At 46.0% G+C, this 27747-nt stretch overlaps 2 protein-coding genes across 10 annotated transcripts in view; one reads left to right on the forward strand and one right to left on the reverse strand.

The window, feature by feature from the left end:
- The window catches only part of LOC146702399 (NACHT, LRR and PYD domains-containing protein 12-like), a 32396-nt gene extending 14587 nt beyond the window's left edge, over positions 1 to 17809 (reverse strand). For 4 of the 7 annotated variants that reach the window (XR_014922333.1, XM_085469055.1, XM_085469050.1 and 1 more), the window contains exons 1-7: positions 17750 to 17809; positions 16261 to 16396; positions 15876 to 15977; positions 14246 to 14347; positions 12722 to 12957; positions 10701 to 12618; positions 1461 to 1634 (exon numbers count right to left, since the gene is read on the reverse strand). Coding sequence is in view for 6 of the 7 variants with exons in the window: in XM_085469055.1 (XP_085325181.1) it covers positions 1461 to 1634; positions 10701 to 12618; positions 12722 to 12957; positions 14246 to 14347; positions 15876 to 15977; positions 16261 to 16370 (2642 nt within the window). In the remaining variant the exon portion in view is untranslated. The other 3 variants (XM_085469052.1, XM_085469051.1, XM_085469054.1) reach the window with 3 other exon arrangements.
- Positions 17810 to 19561: 1752 nt separating this feature from the next.
- On the forward strand, positions 19562 to 27267 carry nub1 (negative regulator of ubiquitin-like proteins 1). 3 transcript variants are annotated; one of them, XM_085469104.1, is made up of 16 exons: positions 19562 to 19865; positions 20021 to 20079; positions 20307 to 20440; positions 21419 to 21586; positions 21723 to 21787; positions 23370 to 23434; positions 23500 to 23667; positions 23818 to 23906; positions 23992 to 24098; positions 24367 to 24553; positions 25050 to 25157; positions 25240 to 25392; positions 25474 to 25620; positions 25701 to 25781; positions 26094 to 26289; positions 26827 to 27267. In XM_085469104.1, the coding sequence occupies exons 3-16, from the start codon at positions 20312 to 20314 to the stop codon at positions 26964 to 26966; spliced, it is 1803 nt and encodes a 600-aa protein (XP_085325230.1). In that variant the 5' UTR covers positions 19562 to 19865; positions 20021 to 20079; positions 20307 to 20311; the 3' UTR covers positions 26967 to 27267. The 3 variants fall into 3 exon arrangements, with proteins under 3 accessions (XP_085325230.1, XP_085325229.1, XP_085325231.1); XM_085469103.1 differs by lacking the exon at positions 20021 to 20079; XM_085469105.1 differs by lacking the exons at positions 19562 to 19865; positions 20021 to 20079 and adding an exon at positions 20086 to 20207.
- The last annotated feature ends 480 nt before the right edge of the window (positions 27268 to 27747 follow it).

Raw genomic sequence — 27747 nt, forward strand, 5'->3', positions numbered from 1 at the left:
TTGGCCTGACTCTGATCAGCTGATCTGGAACAGGAAACTCTGCTATATGTACATTATTACGTCTACACCTGAATCTCAACACTCACAAATATATCAACTGTGTTTAATATTTTGGCACGTAGATCATTCATGTGCTTCAGCTCTTCTTACATTTTACCGCCAACACGTTTCAAAAGGAGCAGCTTTTACTTTGAAGGCCAGCTGTCTCTGTTTCCTGTTTTCCTTGTTGGATAATGGAACAAGTCGATGCTTCAGTGCGTTGAATTGTGTTACACAAAAATAAGCAAAGTTTTCACGTTGTTCAGGCAGAATCGAGCGTTGAAGAATGAATCCACACGTCAATAAACATTTTCATCAGCACAAGCAGGACAATGAAAGTAGGAAATACCCAAACTGCCATTTCTCCTTCTACAACTTCAACAACTGCACATGAATTAAACTTCATACACAGACTCACAGTCTCTGGTTGCTCTGAAATCTCACTGACAGCCAATAGAAATAAAGAAAAGTCCAGACTGACAGTCTCTGTGGGGTTAGGCAGTGAACTGCTCACGCTGCGTTCAAGTGCATCACAAACTATCAGAATTGGATCCAACTTTGTGAAGCAGATTTCTTCTCAGCTGCTGTTTTGAACATTTCCTCAGGAACTGTGTTAAACTCTGTAAATGAACTGAGAACTATTTCTACATTTGAAACTATGGATTCATTTTCCCGTTCACTTCTGTACATTAGTGTATAAATGAATGTTAGACTGGGCTCCATGCACACACTTGGTCTCAGCTGCCTTCTTCCTGAGTCATTCCAACAGAGTCCTTTCTCTTCTCCAGCTTCTGTTTGAAATCCTCTCACAGAGCCTGAATCCTGCTTTGCTGTCACGTTTGGGCCTGTGTTAGGCTGCTGTGTGTTCCTCTGCTTTAACACACACCTCACCACAGCAGCTGTGTGGGTCGTCTCTGTAGCAGCCAGATCAGCTTCTGATACATGAACATCATCCTAACTTCACCTTCATTAGCTTTGACATTCATGTCTTTCTTTTCTCTCTGTTTCCACACAAGCTCAAAGTCTCTGCAGCCTGTTTTTATTTGCTATCATCAGATCTTCATCATCCTCATTCACATCCCTCACACACTCTACAGCCTCATCAGCACTGACTTCATCTTCACTGACTGATGGAGCACAACATGAACCTGTGGAGGCTGAGACAAACATGTCAAACATCTCCCCGTCACCACTGCACTTCTGTCAGCCTTTAAATGAACCCTGCTCAAGTCTGTCACTTCTGTTTGGAGCCAAAAGGAAAAACTGTTGCTCACTCTGGAAAGACAACATTTCTGAAAGCACTCAAACTTCTTCATGTTTGTCTTCAGACACATCCTGAACATTTAGGAACTAAAGAAAGTTTCAAACCTCAAAGACCTGAAATATAGAAAAACAACAACAGCTGCAGTCAGTGAACTCACCTCAGAGCCTCCAGTCGACAGTTTGGACTCTCCAGTCCAGCACACAGAAGCTTCATCCATGAATCCCGCAGGTTGTTGTTACTCATGTCCAGCTCTGTCAGATGGGAGGGGTTGGACTTCAGAGCTGAGGCCACAACTTCACAGTGAGACTCTGAGAGTCGACACCAAGTCAGTCTGTGATGATAGAAAATATAAAATGTGTTATTATAAAAGCAGAAAATCTGCATTATAAACACAGACTGAATGTATATGAAGGCAAAACAGAGTGAAGTCATAATCTGATGAATCTGCTCTTCACATCTGTGCTTCAGCTCCTCTTTCTGTGTTTGACATGACACAACGACTGAGTCTCTCTCAGACCTGCAGACTTTTAATGAGAATCTTTGTTTGGCTTTAATCTGCAGATGAAGGAGGAAGATTGTGTCACATTTAGGCTTCCATAATGTCCACAGTCTGTCACTGAGATCTGATCCAGAGTCAGAGTGAAGACACACATTTGGACTGTTTCCTGTCTTGAATCTGACTCCAGGACATTTTGAATGAGCTCAGCTCAGTGAAGAGTTCCAGCTGGAAAGATGATCTCTGTTTGCTACCTGCTGTCAGGTACGACTGCCATAATAAACATGGAGAGTGAGCATGAAGGTGCAGAGGAAGACTCTAGTGTCATTTTTTAATGGTTTTTAAGGGTTTTCATGGATGGTTTGATTTCCAGCAGGACACTTAAACATGACAGTGGACGTCCTAAAGAACATATTCACTGATATGAAACGTGTCATTGAACAGGATTACTATCAGTGCAAACATGATGGAAACAGCTGTGACTGCATGGATGTGACACACTTCAAATCTGCTCTTCACTCTTGGATTTGGGATCCACGGAGCTGCTCTGTGTCAACAAAGGAATGGTGTGGAAGGTCGCAGCGTACGGACACAAACACTGTGAGGTAACGGCGTAAAAACTAAACAATCAGCTCTGTGATTAATGAGGACATGAAGTCAGACATTCCTCATTAGGAGCAGCAGGAATGAAAGTGACTCCATGTGCTGCTGGGACTTCAGCGTTAGCTCACATATCTGACACATGTTCAGTCCAGATGTCAGCAGTGTCTTCTCACTCAGTTTGTCCCACTGTTGGCAGTAAGAGAGCACAGCTGGTTCACCTCTGACCCCCACTCTGAACCACAGCACTGTCACTCATCAGTACATCACACTTTAACCACACTGAACCAGAGTCTTCCTCAGCACCCTCATCCTCACTCACCATGTTTGTGTATCTGACTATTTCCTCATTAACCACAGAGATGATGAACTCACAGAGCTGAAGGAGACTTAATGACGCACACACACACACACACGCACACACATGCACACACATGCACGCACACACACACACACACACACACACACACACTCTCTCTACAATAACAGCCCACAGGTGTTCACTAGCTGATAAATTGCTTAAAGAGGAAACAGACACAGAGCGATGGTGGAGTCAGGAAAAGCATCACCGATCAAAGAGGAGAAGCTCAGATGGTGACTGCTCTGGATATTTGTTGTTGTTTTTAAGGTTACTTTATTTATACCCACAGGTAAATTTACTTTACAGAAAAATGATAGCATCCCTTCAAACACACAATGAAAACGCCTCACAATAACATACTTGAACATTTCGGCTCAAATCAAAAACCATTCTTCTTCTTATTGAGTTCAGTGACAGCAGCAGGACAAAGCTGTTTCTACAATGCTTTGTCCTGCATCTTGAAATACAAACCTCTGTTCTCAGGAAAGAAGCTGAAATTCACCCCGTAGAGGATGGGAGCCATTTTTAAGAATTGATAATAGGGCTGGGCCGTCTCATACTGTTCACGGTAACACCGGTATAATGTTGGTCCGTCAGACACACAACAAAGCACTATTTTTGGTAGCGCATGCTAGCGGGCCGTCGTTATTACCGTGTTGTTTGGAAAATACGGCGCACTTAAAATCAATCCTTTGATTTTTCTGAAAGTCGACAGAGCCCCTTATAATCCCGTGTGCCTTATGTATGAACTCTGGTTGTGTTTACTGACCTCGAAACGATTTTATGTGCACGGCGCTCAAAATGTTTCAGTACGACTTTGCTGAGCTACGAAGCCGCACCGCTTGATGGATTGTGGGAGCATTACGGCTGTCGTAGGCGGAGCCTCGCGGAGTGATACGTGCTGTTCTTCAACATAATATTACCGTATTGTGTGTGTATAACCTCTTTTTAAGTGTTGTGGATGTTATACATGGTAATGCTGAGGATGTGTCGGCCACTGGAAACGCCTTTTGGTTAAACTGTCAGCGAGGATTTTGCATTTGCACTGTTACATTTTTATATAACTTTAAAGCACATTAAAAAACAGCTGCTTGTTTAAGTGAAAATACATTGATGGTTTTTGCACTAATAAAGTTGTGGAGTTGTAAAGTATTTTGTCTCGTGTCAATTATGTCGTCAGTTATATCGTTATCGCAAATTTTCAAATGTATATCGTGATAAATATTTTTGGTCATATCGCCCTGCTCTAGCTGATAAAGCCATCCTCTGTACCTCAAAGGAGCTTGCAAAGAAAAAAGCGTCTGGACTTCTTTAAGTTACTTGAAGACGTTTCACCTCTCATCCGAGAAGCTTCTTCAGTTCTAAGGTCAAATGGTGGAGAGTCCCAGATATAAACCTAGTGGGAGTGACCCCCCACAGAGGGACAAAAGGACCCCCTGATGATCCTCTAATCGCCTGAGCCAAGGTGTAAACTGGGTGTGGGTCCCAATCAGCCAGAGTTTCGGGTGAGTTCATTGTGAAACCTGGCCCCACCTTATCATGTGAATTCCTGAGATCAGATGGCCCAGGATACAGGAAAAGAAGGCCGTCGCTTCCCTGAGCAAAGACCACAACATCACTGTTTTACCAGCTGATAAGGGAAGATGCACCGTGGTCCTAAACACTACAGATTACCACACAAAGATCACTACTCTCCTCAGTGACAAAAATACCTACAAAGCCCTAAAGCGAGACCCCACAAGCAGCCACAAAAAGAAAGTTATAGCTTGCCTTCAAGACTTTGAAAAGGACAAAATCATTGACCGCCTTACATATCACCGCCTTTACCCAGGGGATGCCATACCCTGCATTTACAGACTTCCTAAAATCCACAAGGAAGCTGTCCCACTCAGACCCATAGTCAGTAGCATAAACTCAGCCACTTATAACATTGCTAAACACCTTGCTACCATCCTTGCTCCTCTCGTGGGGAACACCCCACACCACATCAAGAACTCCACCGACTTCACCGACAAGGTCCAGAAACTTACCCTGGATCCAGATGAAACCATGGTGTCCTTTGATGTAGTCTCTCTCTTCACTTGCATACCCACCACGGAGGCCGTGGAGACTGTCAGAAAACGACTACAAGAAGACAGCTCCTTGGAGGACAGGACCAACTTCACACCCGATCAGATCTGCACACTGTTAGACCTCTGCCTCACCACTACATATTTCAAGTACAACGAAGGCTTTTACAGACAAAAACATGGCTGTGCCATGGGCTCCCCCGTGTCACCTATTGTAGCCAACCTTTACATGGAGGAAGTGGAAAGGAAGGCTCTTGGCTCTTTCAAAGGAAGAGTACCCAGCCACTGGTACAGATATGTGGACGACACCTGGGTCAAAATCAAGACACAAGAAGTGGAATCCTTCACTGCGCACATTAACGCTGTGGATAAAAACATCAAGTTCACCAGGGAAGACACAAAGGACAACTGTTTGCCTTTCCTGGACTGCGCTGTGCACATTGAAGAGAACGGCAAACTCAACATCGAAGTTTACCAGAAGCCCACACACACGGACCAGTACCTCCTCTTTGACTCCCATCACCCTCTGGAACACAAACTTGGAGTAATCAGGACCCTACACCACCGGGCAGAACATGTTCCCTCTAAGCCTGAAGGGAAAAAGAAGGAACACACACATGTAAAGGAAGCACTCAAAACGTGCGGCTATCCTAAATGGGCGTTCTTAAAGTCAGCAAAGAGGCACAGAAAAGAAGACCAGACACCAGCGAGGGAGGATAAGAAGGACAGACGCAACAACATTGTCATCCCCTATGTAGCCGGTGTATCAGAGAAACTCAGGAGAGTTTTCTCCAAGCATGACATCCCAGTGCATTTCAGACCCAGCAACACGCTCAGACAAAAACTGGTTCACCTGAAAGACAAAACGCCAAAACACAGACTTAACAATGTGGTGTTTGCTGTACAGTGCAGCGAGGAATGCTCAGACCTCTACATTGGAGAGACCAAACAGCCACTTCACAAGCGCATGGCACAACACAGAAGAGCCACCTCCACAGGACAAGACTCAGCAGTCCATCTGCATCTAAAGGTCAAAGGTCACTCTTTGAGGATGCCAATGTTCACATTTTGGACAGAGAGGACAGATGGTTTGAAAGAGGAGTGAAAGAAGCATCTATGTCCACTGTGAGCGACCATCTTTGAACAGAGGCGGGGTTTACGACACCAACTCTCTGCCATCTATAATCCAGTTTTGAGATCCTTCCCAGACGCCTTAACGCCCACTCACATCCTGGGCCATCTGACCTCAGGAATTCGCATGATAAGGTGGGGCCAGGTTTCACAATGAACACACCCGAAACTCTGGCTGATTGGGACCCACACCCAGTTTCACACCTTGGCTCAGGCGATTAGAGGATCATCAGGGGGTCCTTTTGTCCCTCTGTGGGGGGAAACTCCCACTAGGTTTATATCTGGGACTCTCCACCATTTGACCTTAGAACTGAAGAAGCTTCTCGGATGAGAGGTGAAACGTCTTCAAGCAACTTAAAGAAGTCCAGACGCTTTTCTTTGCAAGCTCCTTTGACTACGATGACCTGGATGACTGAGAACCTTCACAGACATCCTCTGTACCTGTTTAGAGTACAGGGAGGTCAAACAGGACTGTGACTCACCTATCAGACGACTGGACTGTCTCACTATCTGACTCAGTGAGTTTTTCTCTGACCGAACCAAAAGATAAAATGGACTCAATAAAAAAAATCCTCCCTCGCTGGTGTCTGGTCTTCTTTTCTGTGCCTCTTTGCTGACTTTATAAACGCCCATTTAGGATAACCGCACATTTTGAGTGCTTCCCTTACATGTGTGTGTTCCTTCTTTTTCCCTTCAGGCTTCGACAAACATGTTCTGCCCGGTGGTGTAGGGTCCAGGAAAGAAGATCAGACACCAGCGAGGGAGGATAAGAAGAACAGACGCAACAACATTGTCATCCCCTATGTAGCCGTTGTATCAGAAAAACTCAGGAGAGTTTTCTCCAAGCACGACATCCCAGTGCATTTCAGACCCAGCAACACGCTCAGACAGAAACTGGTTCACCCGAAAGATAAAACGCCAAAACACAGACTTAACAATGTGGTGTATGCTGTACAGTGCAGCGAGGAATGCTCAGACCTCTACATTGGAGAGACCAAACAGCCACTTCACAAGCGCATGGCACAACACAGAAGAGCCACCTCCACAGGACAAGACTCAGCAGTCCATCTGCATCTAAAGGTCAAAGGTCACTCTTTGAGGATGCCAATGTTCACATTTTGGACAGAGAGGACAGATGGTTTGAAAGAGGAGTGAAAGAAGCATCTATGTCCACTGTGAGCGACCATCTTTGAACAGAGGCGGGGCTTACGACACCAACTCTCTGCCATCTATAATCCAGTTTTGAGATCCTTCCCAGACGCCTTAACGCCCACTCACATCCTGGGCCATCTGACCTCAGGAATTCGCATGATAAGGTGGGGCCAGGTTTCACAATGAACACACCCGAAACTCTGGCTGATTGTGACCCACACCCAGTTTCACACCTTGGCTCAGGCGATTAGAGGATCATCAGGGGGTCCTTTTGTCCCTCTGTGGGGGGAAACTCCCACTGGGTTTATATCTGGGACTCTCCACCATTTGACCTTAGAACTGAAGAAGCTTCTCGGATGAGAGGTGAAACGTCTTCAAGCAACAAGAAGTCCAGACGCTTTTCTTTGCAAGCTCCTTTGACCACGATGACCTGGATGACTGAGAACCTTCACAGACAGCAGTGATACATCTGCTGCTGTCAGGCCTGCAGGTATCAGGTTGTTGTTCTCCTTCATCTCATAGTGGACAGAAATTATTTTTTGGAGCTGCACAAATAATTTGTGTGGCATCAGATTTGATGCAGAACAGCTGATTGTTCTGTAAATAGTTTGAAATGTTTGTTTAAACAACATCTTGAAACAGAGACTGAAAAGAGTTCATACAATGGAACGAATGACAGCAAGCTTGCAACTAAAGATGGAGATCTTCTACCAGGAACTGTGTGGCCAGATCCTGAATGAACAAGACCTTTGGAACATTAATAATATGAAGCTATAAATCTCTATACGACATGCTATCATATTAATCTTGGTCTGTTTTTGTTTCCTTTCCTGTCTTAAATGGTCTCATGACAGAGAATGTTAACATGTTGTTTGTTTGTTTATTACCCCAAAAATGACTAAATAAACATCTAAAAAACCCAAAAAAAAACGCCTTGGCTGCATTTTTAGATAAACAGCTGCAAAAAACTTTTTCTGCATAACTCAGTAACTTTTTTGAAGAACTATATAATTAACTGCCCAACATTGGTCTTTATTTACTGTACTTGCAGACAGAGTTACAGACTCTCTCCCAGACCACAGACTCAGAATACAGTCAGAGCTTTATAAAAAGAAAAAAGAAAGTTGTGTTTTCAAAATTGGAGTTCAAGTTATTTTTCCTTCCAATAGTGTTAACATGCTACAGGTCAGGAACAAGATTGTTTTTAATTTTCATTGTAAGTGGGATAAAGCAGTTACTTAAAAGTAGTCTAACATAAATGCTGTAATTTGATTACTTTAATAAACATGTAACTTGGATGGACGTGATGCTGGCGTGACCACAGTGCACACGTCTGCTGTCGCTCACAGTGGTCCAAGGAGGGAGTTTTGTGCGTTTGCTCAGACACATGAAACATTAGAGGGAACGTTGCTCCTCCCACCACTGAACAAAGTCCTCAGTGACTGGACCGTGGTTAGTTTCACCCTCTTTCAGTAAGCTGACAATAACAGAGTCATCTGCATATTTAATGATGGCCCTGTTTTCATGTCTGCTCTGACACATGTTTGTATAGAGAGTGAATAATAAGGGTGATAAGACGCAGCCTTGAGGAGAACCTGTGGAGGAGAACACTGGGTCAGACAGAACCCCATTTATTCTCACTCTTTGTGACCTGTCAGTTAAAAAATCTCAAATCCAGCCCACCAGGTTTTTCCTGATTTCAAACTGTTCTAAAAGTCTTTTAGTTAAAATATGGGGCTGTTTTGTATTAAAAGCTGCAGAAAAATTGATGAACTGAAGTCTTGCAGAAGTCACTTCACTCTCTACATGTGTAAGAATCAGATTTAGTCAAAGTGCGTCCTCCACTCCTCTGTTGGGCCTGTATGCAAACTGCATTGGATCCAGCTGATGTTCAGTCTCTTTCATAACCACATTTCTGATGAGTTTTTCAGAGACTTTCTGAGGTGAGGGCAACAGGCCTGAAGTCGTTTAGAAGTTTTGGACGACTAGATTTAGGGACAGGAACCACGACAGCTTCTTCCCAAAGAGAGAGCACATGCTGCACTAATGTTATCAGGACCCTGGCTCTTGTTCACATTAACTGCATGAAAGGCCTTTTGGACATCGCTGAGTTAAATGATAAAGTGCTGAGTGTCTCTCAGTTTCAGTTCCAAAATATCCTCGCTAACATCAGAAGAACTGAAACGAGCATAAAACACATTCAAGTGTTTGCAAAATCTTTGTCTGATCATCTAAAATGATCTGACTGCTGCTCTGAGGATGTTCAAACTAGGGCTGGGACGACGCGTCGACGTCATCGATTACGTCGACATGTGAAGTACGTTGACCTAAAAAAAAATGTGCGTCGATGCGTCATCACTTTCAAAACAGACACGGCGGCAGCGAGTAGCGGCAACATGAGTGAGGCAGCCGCAGCCAACTTAAATCACTCCACCCCAACACGCAGTTCGACAGTACGGGGATATTTGAACAGAAAAGGAAGTGATGCAGGCGTTTCCCGGCTTTGTAAGGTGGAAATGGCCTATCAGAAAAGCACAACGGCTATGCACCAGCACCTCAAACGACGGCATCCAGGAGCAGCTTAAGCTTCGGATTGAAAAATTCATCGATTATCGTTTTGCCCAGCCCTATTTCAAACCCTGCTATGGTTTTCATACAAGTCCAGGCATCAGACTTCACTACAAAGAAGCTCTTCATAGACTCTTATTTCTGTCTAACAGGAACGTCTGAATGACCAACAGCAGCAGCAGATTTAAAACACCGCCCCCTAATGACACAACACAGGTACTACATGTAGATGTGAGTCTACAACACAGCGTACGATGACCAATGCAGGATCATGCTAAGTGTTAGGTTTTGTATTGTTGATTGTCATTTATGCTTAGAAATATTTAACCATATATGCTTAGAGGTGTATAATCAATTGTGTAGTGATAGTCTGCAAACTTGTGTGTATTAGAGAGCACTCTGGGAGCACGAGAGAGGTCGTTTTATTGTAGGATTAACGTGGCTATATCTGTTTTAGGCTAAGTGCCTTTTGTTTAGATGAACTGCTGGACTTCCTCACCGTGTTATCTAGGGTGAAGCATCTAGGGTGAGACTACCCTCTTTATGACCAAGGATGTACCTTTTGTGCTTTTATGTTATATGACCCTTTGATCAGCAGTGCCACACACACACACACACACACACACACACACACAGTATTCTTTGTTCACATGTATACCTATGTAAGATGTCATATGTTAATGAACCTATGCATATTCATGTAACCTCAATAAAAGAGCAGTGTTACGGGGGAGCGGACGAGAGCAACTGGGGTCAAGCGAAGGAACGGCGTTTGTCCGGTTCTCTCCCGTGCACGAGAAACATGAAGAACTTTGCCTACTCGTGTCTTGCTTGCTGTGTAATTATATTGTCTTCAACGTTCCAGCGAATAGGTTCAAGCTACAAACCTATCACTAAGTGATCAACAGAAAATATAATTTCATTTGAGAAACAAACTAATGAGAGTCGTTTAGTGCTGTGTGTATCTGAAGAACTAAACTACTAACCTACACTCATGTTAATGAGCACATCTGGACTCACCCAGCCTTTCTGCAGTTCCTCACAGCTGGAATCAGTCGACGTCGTCCGTCCTCTGATGTGTTGTACTTCTGCAGGTCCAACTCATCCAGAACCTCCTCTGACATCTGCAGCATGAAGGCCAGAGCTGAGCAGTGGATCTCAGAGAGTCTCTCTGATCTGTTCTCTGACTTCAGGAACTCTTGGATCTCCTGATGTACTGAGAGGTCGTTCATCTCCATCAGACAGTGGAAGATGTTGATGCTTCTGTCAGGAGAGATTTTATCATCATCCTCATCATAATCTTCACTGTTCATCTCCTTCAGGTTCTTGATGACTCTCTGGATGGTTCCTGGACTGATCTCTGTCTGACCCAGCAGACCTCCTAAGAGTCTCTGGTTGGACTCCAGACAGAGGCCATGAAGGAAGCGGACAAACAGGTCCAGGTGGCCATTTTTACTCTGGAGGGATTTCTCCATGGCTCGTTTAAGGAAATCATCCAGAGATTTGAAATTTCTTCCATTTCTACGACCAAACCCATCAAAATCAAAAACACCACCGAACTCTAAGTTATTCAGCTCATTCCAAGAATTGCCTGCATCATAAACATACTCCTCCTCATTCCAGTCTATGCTCAAAAAGTCCTCCAACACCTCTGTCTTCCTGTTGGTGAAACAGTGGAACATGTAGACTGCAGCCAGAAACTCCTGGATGCTCAGATGAACAAAGCAGTAGACTGGTTTCTGGAAGATCACACACTCTCTTTTGAAGATCTCTGTACAAACTCCTGAGTACACCGAGGCCTCTGTCACATCCAGACCACACTGCTCCAGGTCTTCTTGGTAGAACATGATGTTTCCTTTCTCCAGATGTTCAAACGCCAGCATCCCCAGCTTCAGAAGAACTTCCCTGTCAGCCTCCGTCAGCTCCTGTGGACTCGTCTCATGTCCCTCGTGGTACTTGTTCTTCTTCCTCTTTTTCTGAACCAGCAGGAAGTGTGAGTACATGTCAGTCAGGGTCTTGGGCAGCTCTCCTCTCTGCTCTGTAGTCAACATGTGCTCCAGAACTGTAGCAGTGATCCAGCAGAAGACTGGGATACTACACATGATGTGGAGGCTCCTGGATGTCTTCATGTGGGAGATGATTCTGCTGGACAGCTCTTCATCACTGAATCTCCTCCTGAAGTACTCCTCCTTCTGGGCGTCAGTGAAGCCTCGTACTTCTGTTAGCCTGTCAACACATGTAGGAGGGATCTGATTGGCTGCTGCAGGTCGGGAAGTTATCCAGACGAGAGCCGAGGGAAGCAGATTCCCCTGGATGAGGTTTGTCAGCAGCTGGCTGACTGATGACTTCTGTGTGACATCAGACAGCAGCTTCCTGTTGGTGAAATCCAATGAAAGTCTGCTTTCATCCAGGCCGTCAAAGATGAACAAAAGCTGAGAGACAGCCAGCTTCTCTGCTGAGACCTTCTGTAATGTTGGATGGAAAACATGGAGCAGCTCCAGAAGACTGTACTGCTCATCTCTGATCAGGTTCAGCTCCCTGAATGAAAGCAGAACCACCACACTGACATGTTGGTTCTCCAAGCCCTCTGCCCAGTCCAGAGTGAACTTCTGCACTGAGAAGGTTTTTCCAACACCAGCCACGCCGTTGGTCAGAACCACTCTGATGGGTCTCTGTTGGTCAGGTAAGGCTTTAAAGATGTCCTGGCACCTGATTGGAGCGTCATGGAGGGCGTCCATCTTGGAAGCTGTCTCCAGCTGCCTCACCTCATGTTGGGTATGAACCTCTTCACTCTGTCCCTCTGTGATGTAGAGCTCAGTGTAGATGGTGTTGAGGAGGGTTCTACTTCCTGTTTCATCACTTCCTTCAGTCACACGTTCACATCTCCTCCTCAGACTGATCTTATGTTCATCTAAAACCTCCTGCAGACCAACATCTGCTGAAAGAAAGAAAAACAGAAAGAAAACTCTTCAATGTCTGAACAACACAAGAAGTCCAGTTTTCAGAAATGGGTCCATCAGCAGACAGATGTTCAGTCTTACTTTGTACACAGCTGCTCTGACTGGCTGTCTGCAGTCCAGCTCTGGATCTTTCTCCACACTGGGGACAGGACGAGTCTCCTGATGAAGCAGACTGGTCCCAGTATGAGGAGATGCACTGTCTGCAGAACCAGTGTCCACAGCTGGTAGAGACTGGATCCTTCAGGATGTCCTGACACAAAGCACAGCAGGACAGCTGCTCCTCCTCACAGACACCGCTCCTCTTCCTCTTCCTCTCTCTGTGAACACATTTCTTTATCACTAAAATCATCGACTGTCAGTGACAAACATGCAGATTTGATGACACTGTGCAGAAGCTCTGATGGTCACAGAGAAAAGTCAAAGTGGACAAACTTGTGTTTGAGTTCAGTTCAAGCTTCCTTTGCTGTTCCTGTCTTATTAAACACAGAGTGATCAGCCTACAAACTCCACAGCAAAAGCCTTCATCACAGAGCTGATTATGTCCTTCACTGGATGTACTGGAAGATTGGAATCCATCACTTTGAACTGACCTTTGACCTCCTCTAAAAACTGTGGACGAGCAGCGGTGTCACATTCAGAGCTTTCAGCTTTATTTTGAAAGAGTTCAGTCAGCAGGAAGTGAACTTCTGGGTTCTGATTTTCTTTCTCTTATTTTACAGAAGTGAAGAAGAAGTAAAAGCTTTGAAATGATCTGAGTGAGATTTCTGAACATTGCCACCAAATTGAGTTCAGCCTCCAGCAGTAACTTTGTTTCTTGATGCCTCCTGATGATGTGATGTTTGATTACAAACCTGTTCATGTGTTAGACATGAATCACATGAACACAGGCAGAAAAAGCAGCCAATGAAACAAATGACAGAAACGTGTTCATTCACTGCCATGATCCAGATTTTCTATGTGCAGATGTTTGTAAAGAAGACGTGTGCAGCCAGGGCTGGACTGGGACAAACTCTACTTTTAAACTCTAGACTGTGAAACAGGCATAAATAAAGATTTGCTTTTTGCATGTGAGTCTGTGTTTGAGTCTTCACCGAGTGTTTGACAAATGTCACAAACACACAATTTATTAAAAACTAGCATTATCGTACACAGACCACCATTAGGAATAAACTATGATGTTGTTTATTCTATTACTCTCGTTTTCTTCTGCTTGTTTTCTTTTTTCTTTCTCAGCAGGTGATCCAGGTGATCCATAGATGCATTTTCTTTTTCTGCCCATTCTGTTGGTTTTTGTTTTTTGCCCTTCTCCCCCGTCCCTCTTCTCAGCTGTTTCTCTTTCTTTCTCCCCTTCTTTCCCCCAGTCAAGTCTGTCCCATATTCAGTAAGTGAAAATAAAATAAACAATAAAAGGTGAATCAAATGGACCATTACAGCAAGGCTGGGATGGTCAGTTTGGTAAAGTAAATCCGTTGGGCATCTTTCTTTGCCTTTAGACAACAATTCTGATGCAACAGAGCCAAACGGGACAGGCAAATAAATAAATAAATAAATAACAGGAATAAACTATGATGTCACTGGTAGAATTACAGTCAGCAGCTCTCTTACATGGTCAGCTGAGCTCCTTGACTGAAGTGTGGAGGTCTTTCTTTGGACCAGTCACTCCTCACAGACACACAGCTGGATGCTGGAGACTGTGACCTCTGACCCCTGCAAACACATCAATTACTGATAAATTCTCTGGTTAAAATCTTTGAAGTAACTCTAAACACACAAACTGGATAATGTGATGGTTTGTGTCAGTAATCTGAGATTAGATTACAAACAGCTGCAGAGACGTTCACAGGAAAACAAGGAGGATATGACTTTGTGTCCTTCTGTCTGCACGTTAGTACAGAAAGCAACATGTACATGTTAAAATGTCATGTCACATTTGACCTCTGACCTCTCCTTCAGTTTCAGTTCAATTCAGTTTTATTTATACAGCATTAAATCACAACAGCAGTCGCCTCAAGGCGCTTCATAGGGAGATGCTACAATAACACATACAGAGAAAAACCCAACAATCACATGACCCCCTATGAGCAGCACTTTGGCGACAGTGGGAAAGAAAAACTCCCTTTTAACAGGAAGAAACCTCCGACAGAACCAGGCTCAGGGAGGGGCGGGGCCATGTGAGAGGAGGGCGGCAGGATAAAGACATGCTGTGGAAGAGAGACAGAGGTTAATAATAACTGCTGGTTAAACACAGAGAGACGAGTGAACACGGAGAGGGAAGAAGAGACCAAGAGGTCACAGGTTGATCTGGAGGTCAAACTGATAATAACACTATAGAGCTGTTTAAGACTCTGTTCCTTACTGCCAACATACAGACCTGTAGGGTCTAATTACCACGTTACTCTGACCTCTTCCTCGAGGTCAAATCAGGTGCTGATGGTTCTGAGTTTGGGCATGTTTGGGTTTTGTATGCCTGTTGTTGGATCATCATGTCTGCATCATGTCGTCTTCTGGTTAGAGTTTTATTTACGTCCCTGTGGTGATTCTGTGTCGTTCGCTCCCTGTTTGCTTAGCTGATGGGTTGGATTCCTGTTCCTGCCTGAAAATATCTGAAAACTTGATTTTGTGACCCACTAAGATTAATAAGAGTAATATTAAAAATTAAGTAGCTGCCGCCACTGTTGGAAACTGGAATTGGCTGGGCCGCGCTATGAATTCTGGGATATGGTGGGCCACGAAGGACACACCCGACCCATCCTTCAGTGAAGGACGCATTTGAAGGAGTCGACGGATTGGGACAGCCTTCGCCGCCTGGCTGTGACGTAGTCGGCCTTCAAACGCGGCCTCCGGAGGATGCAGCCGATGTTTTGGGACACAGCTTTAGTCAGTGTCAGTCATTTCCTGTTTTATTTTGACATTCTCTCATCCTGTGTGCACTGTGTTCAGTTTTGCTTCCCCTGTCTCATTAGTTTCAGCTCTGTTCCCTCATCATCCCGTGTGTGCTAATCAGTCTCTATCGGTTCTTTGTTGTGTTCCTCCTCATGATACTTTCAGTCTGGCTCATGTTTGATTAATTTTCAGGATTTCAGTAATAAAGCTGTGTTTGAGTTTTCCATCGTGTTTCCTGAGCCTTGAATTTGGGTCCTTCTCTGCCACACATGCTGACAGGATCATGAAGCCAGCAGACTCGATTCTCCTGGATTACAGGATCTAAACACAGTCAGAATAATAGCTTCCTTACATTGTTGCTGCAGGTTCATGACTGAAGTGTGGAGGTCTGTCTTTGGACCAGTCACTCCTCACAGACACACAGCTGGATGCTGGAGACTGTGACCTCTGACCCCTGCAAACACAAACATCAGTTACTGATAGATTCTGACATGAACACCATATAAACAGCTGATCGTCCATCACTCACAGATTTCTATCAGACTGTGAGCTCCTTTACAGAAATGTGACATCATCACAAACAGCTGATTGTTCTGTTGGTACCAACATGGCTGCAGCCGCCACAAATCAGCACAAACACGGATTATTGATCTGATCAGACACATTTCTGCTGTGAACAACATGTCAGATTATTCCAGTCTACATCATAACTTCTATGGCTTTAGCAGCTCTCTTACATGGTCAGCTGAGCTCCATGACTGAAGTTTGGAGGTCTTTCTTTGGACCAGTCACTCCTCACAGACACACAGCTGGATGCTGCAGATGCTGCTCCGTCCTCTTCCTCCATCTTCTTGATGTCAGGGTGGAGTTAGTCTGAGAGGTAAACACACACACTCAGAGGTGCTGTTGTACTGGAAGCATCACACTGACGGCTTTCTAATGTTGGAGCTTTGGCCCTAAAGTCCAAACCAGTTATTTTAGAGGCTCAAAGTCTTTAAAAACACCAAAACCATCACATTATTTAATAAGTACATGATGATGAAGGAACTCAGTGTGTTTGGATCATCATCATGGTGAGGAGCCCACATGTTACGGCTCCTTTGGAGAGAAGCTGAGGATCACTGCAGGAAGTGAGCTCATGAAACCAAAGTGCTGTTTGTGAGCAGGATGACTCTGTTATTGGACCTGCTCTGTGTTCTACATGTGATCAATACTTCAAATATCTGTAAACATGTCATCTTATATTTGTTGCACTTGGTCACATCTGTCTTTAAAATAGATTTTAATGTCACTGAGTTCTTTTCTACCTTTATTGATTTATTTTGGAATAAATTAAATATAAAGGTGCCAAAAACCGCCTGCAGCTTCTGCTCTGTGACAGGAAACTACTGTCAGGCTCAAAATGACTTCAGATTATTCATCACAGAGTGTTTATAGATCACAGGACACGTTACAGTTTTACTGTCGATGTGTTAGTTTAAAAGAATGACGTGATAAGGTCTTACTGTGAATCTGCGCGCTCATTGGCTAATACCCTGAGACTGACAGGTGGTTATCCAATCAGCGTGCGGCCTCACACGGACATAAAACTCTTAAAGTTTGTTTCAGATCAGACCTGATGTTTCTGCTACAGCCTGTTTACTGATATAATCAATATCAGATATCAGAGCAACAGAAACCTCGGTGATCAGGACGCCGGGACTGAGAACAGGAAGTGGCTCAAACGTCGCACTTTCATAAAATCAGCCTGAACTCCTCTGACGGAGTTTCTGTCGCCATTTTAGTTTTTAAAAATGCCGTGATAGGGGCGGGTCTTACTGTGAACCTGCGCGCTAATTGGCTAATAACTTGAGATTGAAAAGTCGTTATCCAATGAGCGCGCGGCCTCTTCCGACATAAAGTAGTTTCCTTTGAAAAACCAAAGTCTGATTATTTTTGCCTCCACTGACGGAGCCTGTTGTTCCCGCCACAGAGACACAGTAATGTCAGAGCGGTGTTTACACTCAGCTGCCTCAGCACAGCTCTCTCTCTCCTCCTGCTCTCTCACACTAAACGGAGGCTCAGCTAAACTGCGCACTTCGCTTCACTTCCTCTCTACTTACAGGAAATCAACGGAGTGGACGGAAAGTGCTGAGAGGAGCCCACCGGCCTCACGTTTCACCCACAGACATGAACAGCGTGGAATTATTTTATGTCATAAGAAGAAACATTCACGTTAACACTCACCTGCCGCAGCTCCACCTTCCTCCTCCTGCTGCTCTGAGGATCAACACTTTCACTTCTCCGCCCTAAACACAAAGGATGCTGGGACTTGTAGTTTTTAACTTAAGACTTAAAGTTTTTATCTTGTTTTTTGTGTATACTTTATTAATCCCCTGTAGGTAAATTATGCATTTAACCCATTCACTCAGTGGTTAAATCTCGCCCTGATGTTCTGAGAGGCTTCCCCGACTCTCTGCAAACACTTTTTAAACCACTTTACTGAAAAGAAATTGTTTTCTTATTGTGATATTCTGGATTAGGCTCTTTGAAAAGATCAGGAGGACGTGGATAGGTGCTTTATTGAACAGCAGGACATCACACACTAACTTGTTGCTTTGTTAGCGGTGCACAAGCTACCCTTTTTTGTTATGTGTTGGTCAACCAAGAACTAGCTCTGTAACAGGCACTTCTGTATTTTACCACTGGGTGGCATCAATTCACTCCATTACATTCCTCCCCTTTTAGATTTGTAATTGAAATAAGCAACCCTTTAAAGAATGTATTTCACTGCCCCCCCCCCCCCCCCCCCCAAAAAAAAAAAGAAATATTCTGTGGCCCTTAAATGAACATTTTTTTGAATTATTTGAATATATATGAGTGCTTGTGTATAAATATGGTAAATGGCCTGTATTTGTATAGCGCTTTACTAGTCCCTAAAGACCCCAAGGCGCTTTACACATCCAGTCATCCACCCATTCACACACACATTCACACACTAATACACAAACAACACACACATGCTTTCAATTGTGTAATTTAAATGATCTTGGTAGCTCTGTTTTGAAGTTCAGTTAACGCTAGAAATGTGTTTTGGAGTTTGTACGTGTTTTGTCTCTAGGGGCCACCACATATATTTACATATAAACATATATAAATAAAACCACTTTTTTTTTTTACTTTAGTAATTCCTTTTGTGCATAATTTTATATTATTGTTAATAATAAATCAATTAAAGCAACAAAACAACCTGAAGAGCCGGTTCGGAGCTGAAAGAGCCGGTTCTCTACAAAGAGCCGGAAATCCCATCACTACAACTTAGGCTACGTTCACACTGCAGGCGAAAGCGCATCAAATCCGATTTTTTTGACCCTGTGCGACTCATATCCGATCATGGTGTGAAAGTGTGAACGGCACAAATGCGATATTTTCAAATCCGATTGGGGTCACTTTCGTATGTGGTGCTGAATCCAATACATATCCGATGTTTCAGAAAGCCACCGCTGTTTGGATGGTTTTTGGTTTTTTGGGGGTTTTTTTCAAATATTAAACTTTATTAAGAAACAGTATGTAGAAAACAAATGGAAAGAACAAACACAGAGATAGAATAAATGTATAACCGCAGATTTTGGATTTGGCTCTGTTAGTGTTCTTATACTTTTTTAAATTGTTTTTTATTATTTATGATTGAATTTGATCCTGCTGGGTTGTCTTAGCTTTAAAATCGGTCTTACTTTATTTTGAATTATTATTTTGCCTTTTCTAACATGTTGCATCACTCACTGTTATATTTTCTGGTTTTCTTTTTTATCATTTGCTTATTTATTTTATTTTCAATACATTTCAAACAAAATATCTTTTGCTGCACTTACTAGTATTTACATTTTTAATACATTTCCCTTTGTGTCATTAAGGTAGCGTTTGTTCGTTTTGACCCTCGTGGGCAGCCGTACGGCAGGATCAAAGATCGTCTATATTCGTGAAGACTCGTGTCTGCTGTGACGTGGTCCTGGAGCGTCGGCCTGTGTTCGGCAGACGTCGTTGGAGCGATCAGCTGATCCTGGAGCATGCGCAGAGTGAGCGCTCGCCTCCCTCCCAGAAAAGCCTGGTTCGCGTAAACAACAGCAGACAGCTGCCGCCGCGGAGCTTTACCGCAGTTTTACCGGCTCTCAGACCGAGCAGCTGGTCGCCGTCGGGTCCTGTGACAGTGAGCTACCTGTCAGAGCAGCTGTGCTCACCTGCAGCTGTTAGCTGCTGACGTCAGCCCGGTGGCGTCATTTCTCTGATTAAGTGTCGTGTTTGAGGCTGTTGTGTCGTAAATCCGCCGGGAGCAGAGTTTGGAGCAGCTGAAGACACACCACAGGTTTGTGCTGAAGTCACCGAGACCTCTGAACTTTAGTTTGACCTCTGAACTGTCGTTTGACCTCTGAACTGTCGTTTGACCTCTGAACTGTCGTTTGACCTCTGAACTGTCGTTTGACCTCTGAACTGTCGTTTGACCTCTGGACTTTATACAAGGAGGCTGCTGTGTGGATCCTACATTTCCCTTCATGCAGCTGGAGCTGTGTGTGACAGGAGTGAGTGATTTATGATGACTAACCTCAGCTTTAACTCAAAGTCAGGAAACAGATTATTACAGCTGCACTTCCTGTAGTGATCGCTGGCCACCATCAGGGGGCGGAGCTTCACTGAAACGCTTCCAGATGTGAGCAGCTGCTGTCCTCTGACCCGGTCCAGGGGTTTTAAAAAGGTCTTCGTGGACCTGAGATGCTGACGTCACAGTTTTTATCTTGTATCCTCTCAGAGACGATGGCGGAGCAGAACTTGGAGGCCAAGCTGAAGAACCTCCTGAAGCAGGAGAAGATCCAGCTGTGGAACCCGCCGTACACCGAGCAGGGCCAGCAGCCAGGCCAGCAGCAGGGCCAGCAGCACATGCAGGTGGGTGACCCGCCTGAGGAGGCGTGGCCACACACACCTTCCTACTGAGATCAAAGTATGAGGATATAACGTTCAGCCAGGTCTATGAAGGTCACTTTGTGACGCTGTTTAACAAATTAATCATTCACATGAATCCAATAAAATAATAAATCTGCTAAAACAAAAAAAATAAAACCATCATTAAAGAGTTCAGTTTTTCTTTCCTGTCAGAGGAAACCTCAGTTAAACAACTTACTGACCCAGTGAAACAGATTATAGAGGAAACACATGAGAGCAGGGCGCTTCTAGGATCAGAGCTTTGGGGTGCTGAGCATGCAGAGAGCTGCCCATCCAGCCAAGATACACTTTACTCGTCACGATGAGACGTCTTCCCCGTCTCTGTCAGTCCCTGCATCCTTAAATGTCTCCAGTTGTCCCAAGTTGTCTCTGACTGTCTCCTTGGTGCATTTAAGCCCCTGTTCCTCCCAGTTTTGAGATCCCTTCCCAGACGCCTTAACGCCCACTCACATCCTGGGCCATCTGACCTCAGGAAGTCACATGATAGGGTGGGACCAGGTTTCACAATGAACTCACCCGAAACTCTGGCTGATTGGGACCCACACCCAGTTTCACACCTTGGCTCAGGCGATTAGAGGATCATCAGGGGGTCCTTTTGTCCCCCCAGAGCAGGGGGAGGGGCTATCTATACTTTTGTTGTTAAATGTTGTCAATTAAGTACTGCATGCTTTTTATATTTTTAGTAGCCAATATTGTCAAAAACAGAAATCTTTGGGGCTGCTGAAGCACCCAGGCGGGTTTGGGGGAAGCGCCCCCAAAAAGGGGCTAAAATCGCCCCTGGATGAGGACTGACTGATTCTGTTTCACTGAGATTCAAGCATCAGTGAGGTTTTTGTCTCAGCGTCACAGCAAAGTTCAGCCCATGTGCAGCGCCGTTGGATTCTGTTCTGAGCGCGCTCAGTGCTGTTCTTCTTCCATCAGGAGCTGGCGGAGCGCTACGCCCCCCTGCTGCGCCTGCCCATGTCGGAGGTAGGGGGCGCTCTGGAGTCGATCCGAGCTCAGGCGGTGAAGCGAGGCAGAGGAAACCAAACGTTCAGGGAGACGAGCGTGGCGACGCTGGAGCTGCTGCTGCCGCGAGACGCCAAGAAGGTAACGAAGGCGGCGAGGACAGAGGAAGCTACCTGACGGTGTACCTCACGCCACACACTCATCACATGACACACACCGACCCACAATGCTTTGGTCTCCTGTGACGGAGAAGAATGACCTCAGTGTTTGCTTCCAGGATCCAAAGGTCAGGACGTACCTGGAGACGAGGCTGGACGTGTCGGCGCAGCAGGTGGTGGACAGGTACTCGATTACATCGCAGGCTGAGTGTGTGTGTGTGTGTGTGGCTATGGAAACTGATAAGATTTTAGCCAATCAGATTCTATTATTGATATCTCTAATTGATTCAGATGTTCATCGATTGCCATTGGCTGCGATGTGAGAGTCACCTCCATCGCTAAGCAACAATAAAGACGTCACACTGATACATATTAATTACATTAATTATGTTTACTAAGCACGGTGGTTAGCACTGTTGCCGCACAGCAAGAAGGTCCTGAGTTCAATTCCACCATCAGGTCTTTCTGTGTGGAGTTTGCATGTTCTCCCCGTGTTTGCGTGGGTTCCCTCCGGGTACTCCGGCTTCCTCCCACCGTCCAAAGACATGCAGCTTGTGGGGATAGGTTAATTGGATAATTCAAATTGCCACTAGGTGTGAATGAATGTGAGTGTGAATGGTTGTCTGTCTCTGTGTGTTGGCCCTGCGACAGACTGGCGACCTGTCCAGGGTGTACCCCGCCCCTCGCCCTATGACAGCTGGGATAGGCTCCAGCGCCCCCCGCGACCCTGAAAAGGATAAGCGGAAGTGAATGGATGGATGGATGAAATATGAAAGGTTTTCATTATGTGTCCAAGGCATTCAACTGTTTCACACTCTTCAGCAGAGAGAGCCTTTTTCTTTCCCATGTTGCTTGTAAGTGGTGGTGTGCTTAATAATGTGGCGCATGCTTCTTCAGTAGAAAAGGAATGATCACATGTGTCTGAGGCTGATGTCGGTGATCCAAACAGCTCTGAGACACAATGCCAACCATGAGTTTGATTGAAAAACAACACATTTAATCTTTGTGACACTTAAATACAATTTTATTAATAATTTGGAACGTGGTGTAAAAGTAATGCAATACTTAATTACTCCTGGGAAAAGGTAACTAGTTACACTACTCGTTGCATTACTTTCATGTTACCCTGTAAAACAGCTGCAGCTCACTGTCTCATAATCACTGTTTAAACCTGAGGCACCAACACACCTGTAATGAGGACACACACCTCCAACATAGCACAAAGCTGACCGCACAAATCAAAGATGAAGACACACAAAAAATGGTTGCCACGGTGATTCGACTGTAGAAACAGGAACAGGTAGTAACGAGGCTGCAGCCTGACTGCTCATCAGTTTGTTACCTGTTGAAGTTCAGGCTCTGGCTGCTGAGCCGAGGGGTGGAGTCTGCACACGCTCAGCTTTCACTCTGGGCTAGCTTAGCGTTAGCATGCTGTCAGTGCAGATGTAAAGAAGTGAGGTTGTGTTAGCAGCACTGTGAGTGTTTCTGTCCTGGATGCACGTTTCACTTATTTACATTTACATTCATCTTCTTCTTTTGTGCAATAAAAAATACATTTGGACACACATGGTCACTGTTTTCCTCCTCTGACATCCAAGCTGGAATCAGCTGATCGTAGTGTGAGGACAAGAAGTGGGATCAACAGGACAAATGATTCCAAGCAGCTGGAAAACTGGGAAGCAGAAGAACCAGTTCTCCATTCAATACTGTAGTAAAGTGTGTGTGTGTGTGTGTGTGTGTGTGTGTGTGCGTGTGTGTGTGTGCAGGGTCGCTGAGGAGCACGGCCTCAGGAGCATCAAGCTGATCCTGAGTGGGAGGACTCTGTCTGCAGGTCAGTGACCTCACAGCTGCAGTAGTCATGTGATCTGTCAGAGCTGAGCGTGTGTGTGTGTGCAGAGCGGCGTCTGGACGAGCAGGGCGTGAAGAACCACAGCAAGGTGATGGTGCTGAGGGTGAGCGACGGCGAGCTGAAGCAGCAGCTGACGGAGGAGGAGGAGGAGAGGAGGAGCCAGGAGGAGAGCGTCCAGAGGACCCAGAAAGGCTTCCAGATCCTGTCAGAGAGAGGTGAGGAAACAACCACGCCTCCAACACACCTTTGTTCAGCCCACAGGTGACCACAGCAGGGTGGTGTCCCAGGCTAACAGGTGACCATGTGGGCGTGGCAGTGGGAGGGGCACAGCTGTTTGTTTTTAAATGTCTGCTCCTCTCCATCAGACGGCAGCGAGGACCCACACACCACACCGTTCCTGGAGATCGCCGACCAGAAAGGAAACCCTCTGAAGATTCCCCCCACGGAGAAGAAGGTGGAGTTTGAGATAGGACGCAGTGTGGAGGTCGGCACCAGGGGGCGCTGCTGTGTAACCTCTGTGTGTGTGTGTGTGTGTGCAGGCTCTGATCCTGGCCATGGGCTTCCATGAGAAAGGTCGCGCTCTGATGAAGAGGAAGCAGCACGATAACGCTCTGTGTCACCTGCTGCAGGCCGACCAGCAGTTCAGGTACGAGCGAGCTGATTGGCTCTGAGCCGCGTCACAGCTCACCACGAGTTTATCATCCTTCAGCCTGAGATCAGAGACTCTTCATCCACCGCCACTGTAAACGTCTGAAACTGTGTTCATGAGACAGGAAGTCCCTGTGTGTGAGCGCAACGTGCACCAGCTTTTCAAAATAAACCTCCAGAGTGAGGAGGTTTTCCAGCACATCCAGCGTGCTGTGTGTCATTAATGAGGGTTAAAGTCCCGTGTGTGTGTGTGTGCGTGCGTGCAGGAAGTGCGGCTCGGCGCTGCTCAGCTCCGTGGATAACTACGCCGTGCTGCAGCTGGACATCGTGTGGTGTTACCGCGCTCTGGAGGCGCTGTCCTGCCTGGAGGATGGGCGGAGCCGCCTGCAGAGAGCCGAGGACTGTTTCCTGCGTTGCTACGGAGAACAGCAGGAGAGACTGCTGATGATCAAGGTCAGACTCTCTCACACACACACACACACACACACACACACACACACACACTGTGTGTTGATGCTGAGGGTGAAACCATCATCAGGGAACGTGTTCATGTTTGTGACCAACATGAGGGAATAAACTTTCTGGTTTGTATTTGTAGTCCATATTTGTAGTCCATTTCCTGTAGTCTGAGAATCATTGACCAATCAGGTTTGAGCAGGCTGAGTGGAGGTGAAGACAGACTGCACTCTGATTGGTCAGCTTCTTAGACGATGCTGAGAGTGAGCATGTATGTGACACATTGAGTCTCAGTGGGACGACCTGTGTAAATAAAGTTTTAATGTTAATGTTGTAAACAATGTGAAGCTGAACAGTCTCACTGCAGATGTCCACTGTTTACTTCTTACTGGGATGTATCACCATGGTAACACATGCTGATGAGCTATGCTTAAGTTATTGCAGTGAATCTGTAACCTTCAGCCTGTCATTGACTTAATGTGTGTGTTGCCAGGGTAACACGGGCAGAGAGGAGGTGCTGTTCCTGCGTCTGTACCTCCTGCAGAGCCTCCTCTCCTACATCGAAGGAAGCGACTCTGAGGCGCGGCTGCAGCTCTCCAGGGTGAGACTCGGCTTAGCATGAGTGACAGTCCACAATAATCCAGCTGTGTGTGAGTGGCTCACTGAGCTGCTGTGTGTGTCAGGTGGAGTCTCTGTACGCGCGCCTGCGTCCCGACTCGGAGAAGATGGCTCAGCTGATGGCGCTGGGCTTCAGCGAGAGAGAAGCTCGGCTCGGCCTCAGAGCCTCCCGGGGCGACCTGCAGGAGGCCGCCATCCACATCAGCACCCGCCGACAGGTAACACCTGACAGGAAGTCAGTTCACCGCCTGTCGTCGTCCCGTTTGAGTGTTTAATAAAGTTTTATCTCTATTTATCAGGAGCGGGAGGAGCTGAAGCAGAGGGAGAGACAGAAGAGGAGGACGAGGATGGAGGCCATCTCCGCCCTGATGGAGCTGGGGTTCTCCCAGAGAGACGCCGCCCGCGCCCTGCACCACGCCGACGGGAACGTAGACAGAGCTTACGCTGTCAGTGGCCCCGCCTCCTCGTACAGGTCTCACAGGTGGAGCCGTGACTGACTCCATGTTCTCCTCTGTGCCATCCCCAGATCCTGCTGGACTCGAGCCAGGATGCCCAGGCGACCAATAACAACACAGAGGGCGGAGCTAGCCCAGAGATGGTGGAGCAGGTACGCTCAGAGGTCACGTTCAACATTCAAACTTTATTGAACAGTGACAAGACGAGCAGAGGAAAGCTGGGGGCGGGGCTTCTCTCTGTTCTCCTATAGCTATGTCTCCTCCAGCTGTTCTCTTTCTGTCCCTCCAGCTGTTCTCCTCCAGCTGTTCTCCTCCAGCTGTTCTCTTTCTGTCCCTCCAGCTGTTCTCCTCCAGCTGTTCTCTTTCTGTCCCTCCAGCTGTTCTCCTATAGCTATGTCTCCTCCAGCTGTTCTCTTTCCTTCCCTCCAGCTGTTCTCCTCCAGCTGTTCTCTTTGTCCCTCCAGCTGTTGTATTTGGGATTCGAGCGGGATTCGGCTGAAGCGGCGCTCAGACTGACAGGTGGAGACGTCCAATCAGCGACACAGCTGCTGTTGGACAACCAGGGCGTCCTCTCCCCGGAGCTGCTGACCCCGCCCTCCACATCCTCCTCCTCCTCCACACCATCCTCAGAGGAGCCCAGCTCCGCCTCCAGCTCCCCAGGTAACAGAACCGCCCTTCGTTTATCCAGCATAAACAAAACAAAGTTACAGAACAGGAAGTGAGCGAGTCGATGTTTGAACGAGGCAGATTTCAGCAGATCTCATCCTTTGTAAGGACCTGAGCTGCCAGATTAGACCTTTCGTCTTCCTCAGTCTCTGTGACTCGTTTTGTCTGACGAGCATGGAAACTTCTACAGACGTCTCTTTGCTTTTCTCTGAAACTGAGAGCTCACAGGGTGAAACTCGTTTAGAGCAGGTTCATCTTCATCTCATCAGGCACTGTGAAAACATGCTAACCAAACCAGCCAATGGGGCTTCAGTGAGGACGGTCATGTGGTTTAGAAACCCATCATCGTCCAATAGAAAGCCTGAGTGACCCGACGAGCTGAGGAATGTACCTCAGAGGTGTAGTTGTGATTTCACACAGACTGTCAGTCGGAGATTAAATGTTTAAAATAGAATCAATAAAAACCCTTAAAGACAAAAACAGAAAAGAAAAAAGTCACATGATCTAAAGTCTGCTTGTGTGACCCTCCAGAGGACAGCGAGCTGGTGAGCGAGGTGCTCGAGGACATCGCCCCCCACGAGGAGGACTACCTGGACCTCACGCTGGAGGAGGAGAGCGAGCTCATCTCTGCCATGAAGGCGTACCTGCACCGTGAGCCCGCCCACACCTAGTGACACGCTCGGGCCGGGTCGAGTGTTGTCGCTGTGTAGAACAAACACGCGCACACACAGATCGTCCTGCAGTCGGGGAGTTCAGAGCGGCGTGCCAATGTGGAGACAGTGACGATCATCTGTTCAGCAATAATTCAGAGTCCTGCCGCTCAAACCGCACAGGTGTATCAGTTTAATCAGTGACATCATCAATGACATCATTGTTGGTGATGTTGGATCAAAGCGGAGTCTCAGTTTGTGTCTGAGCGGTTTCCTGTTGATTCTTTGGTTGTGATGGAGCCAATAAAGACGACACAAAGTGTTTCTGTCTGTCTGTCTGTCTGAAAACACAAAAACACAAAAGCAAAAACACCAGGTCAGTGAGAAGAACAGAGACTGAAGCTGATTGGTGGTGGAGGAGGTGTAGCATGGGGGTTAGGGTGGTGCATCAACAGACTCAGTCTTCACTCTGAGTCTCACTCTGCACTTCAGGCTCGAACCCTCAGAACCTTCCAGAAGAACTGTGAGACAAAGCTGAGTCTGAGCAGGAAAGGCTGCTACAGTGGCTTACAAAAGTATTCAGCCCCCTTGAACTTTTCCACATTTTGTCACATTACAGCCACAAACATGAATCAATGTTATTGGAATTCCAGGTGAAAGACCAACACAAAGTGGTGCACACGTGAGAAGTGGAACGAAAATCATACATGATTCCCAGTGTTGGGAAGGTTACTTTTAAAATGTATTCCGTTACAGAATACAGAATACATGCCCCAAAATGTATTCTGTAACGTATTCCGTT

Source organism: Copadichromis virginalis, linkage group LG9, assembly GCF_057382275.1.
Source record: "Copadichromis virginalis isolate Kocher_CV1m ecotype Utaka linkage group LG9, C_Virginalis_male_GT1.1, whole genome shotgun sequence".
In the NCBI taxonomy this organism is placed as follows: Eukaryota; Metazoa; Chordata; class Actinopteri; order Cichliformes; family Cichlidae; genus Copadichromis; species Copadichromis virginalis.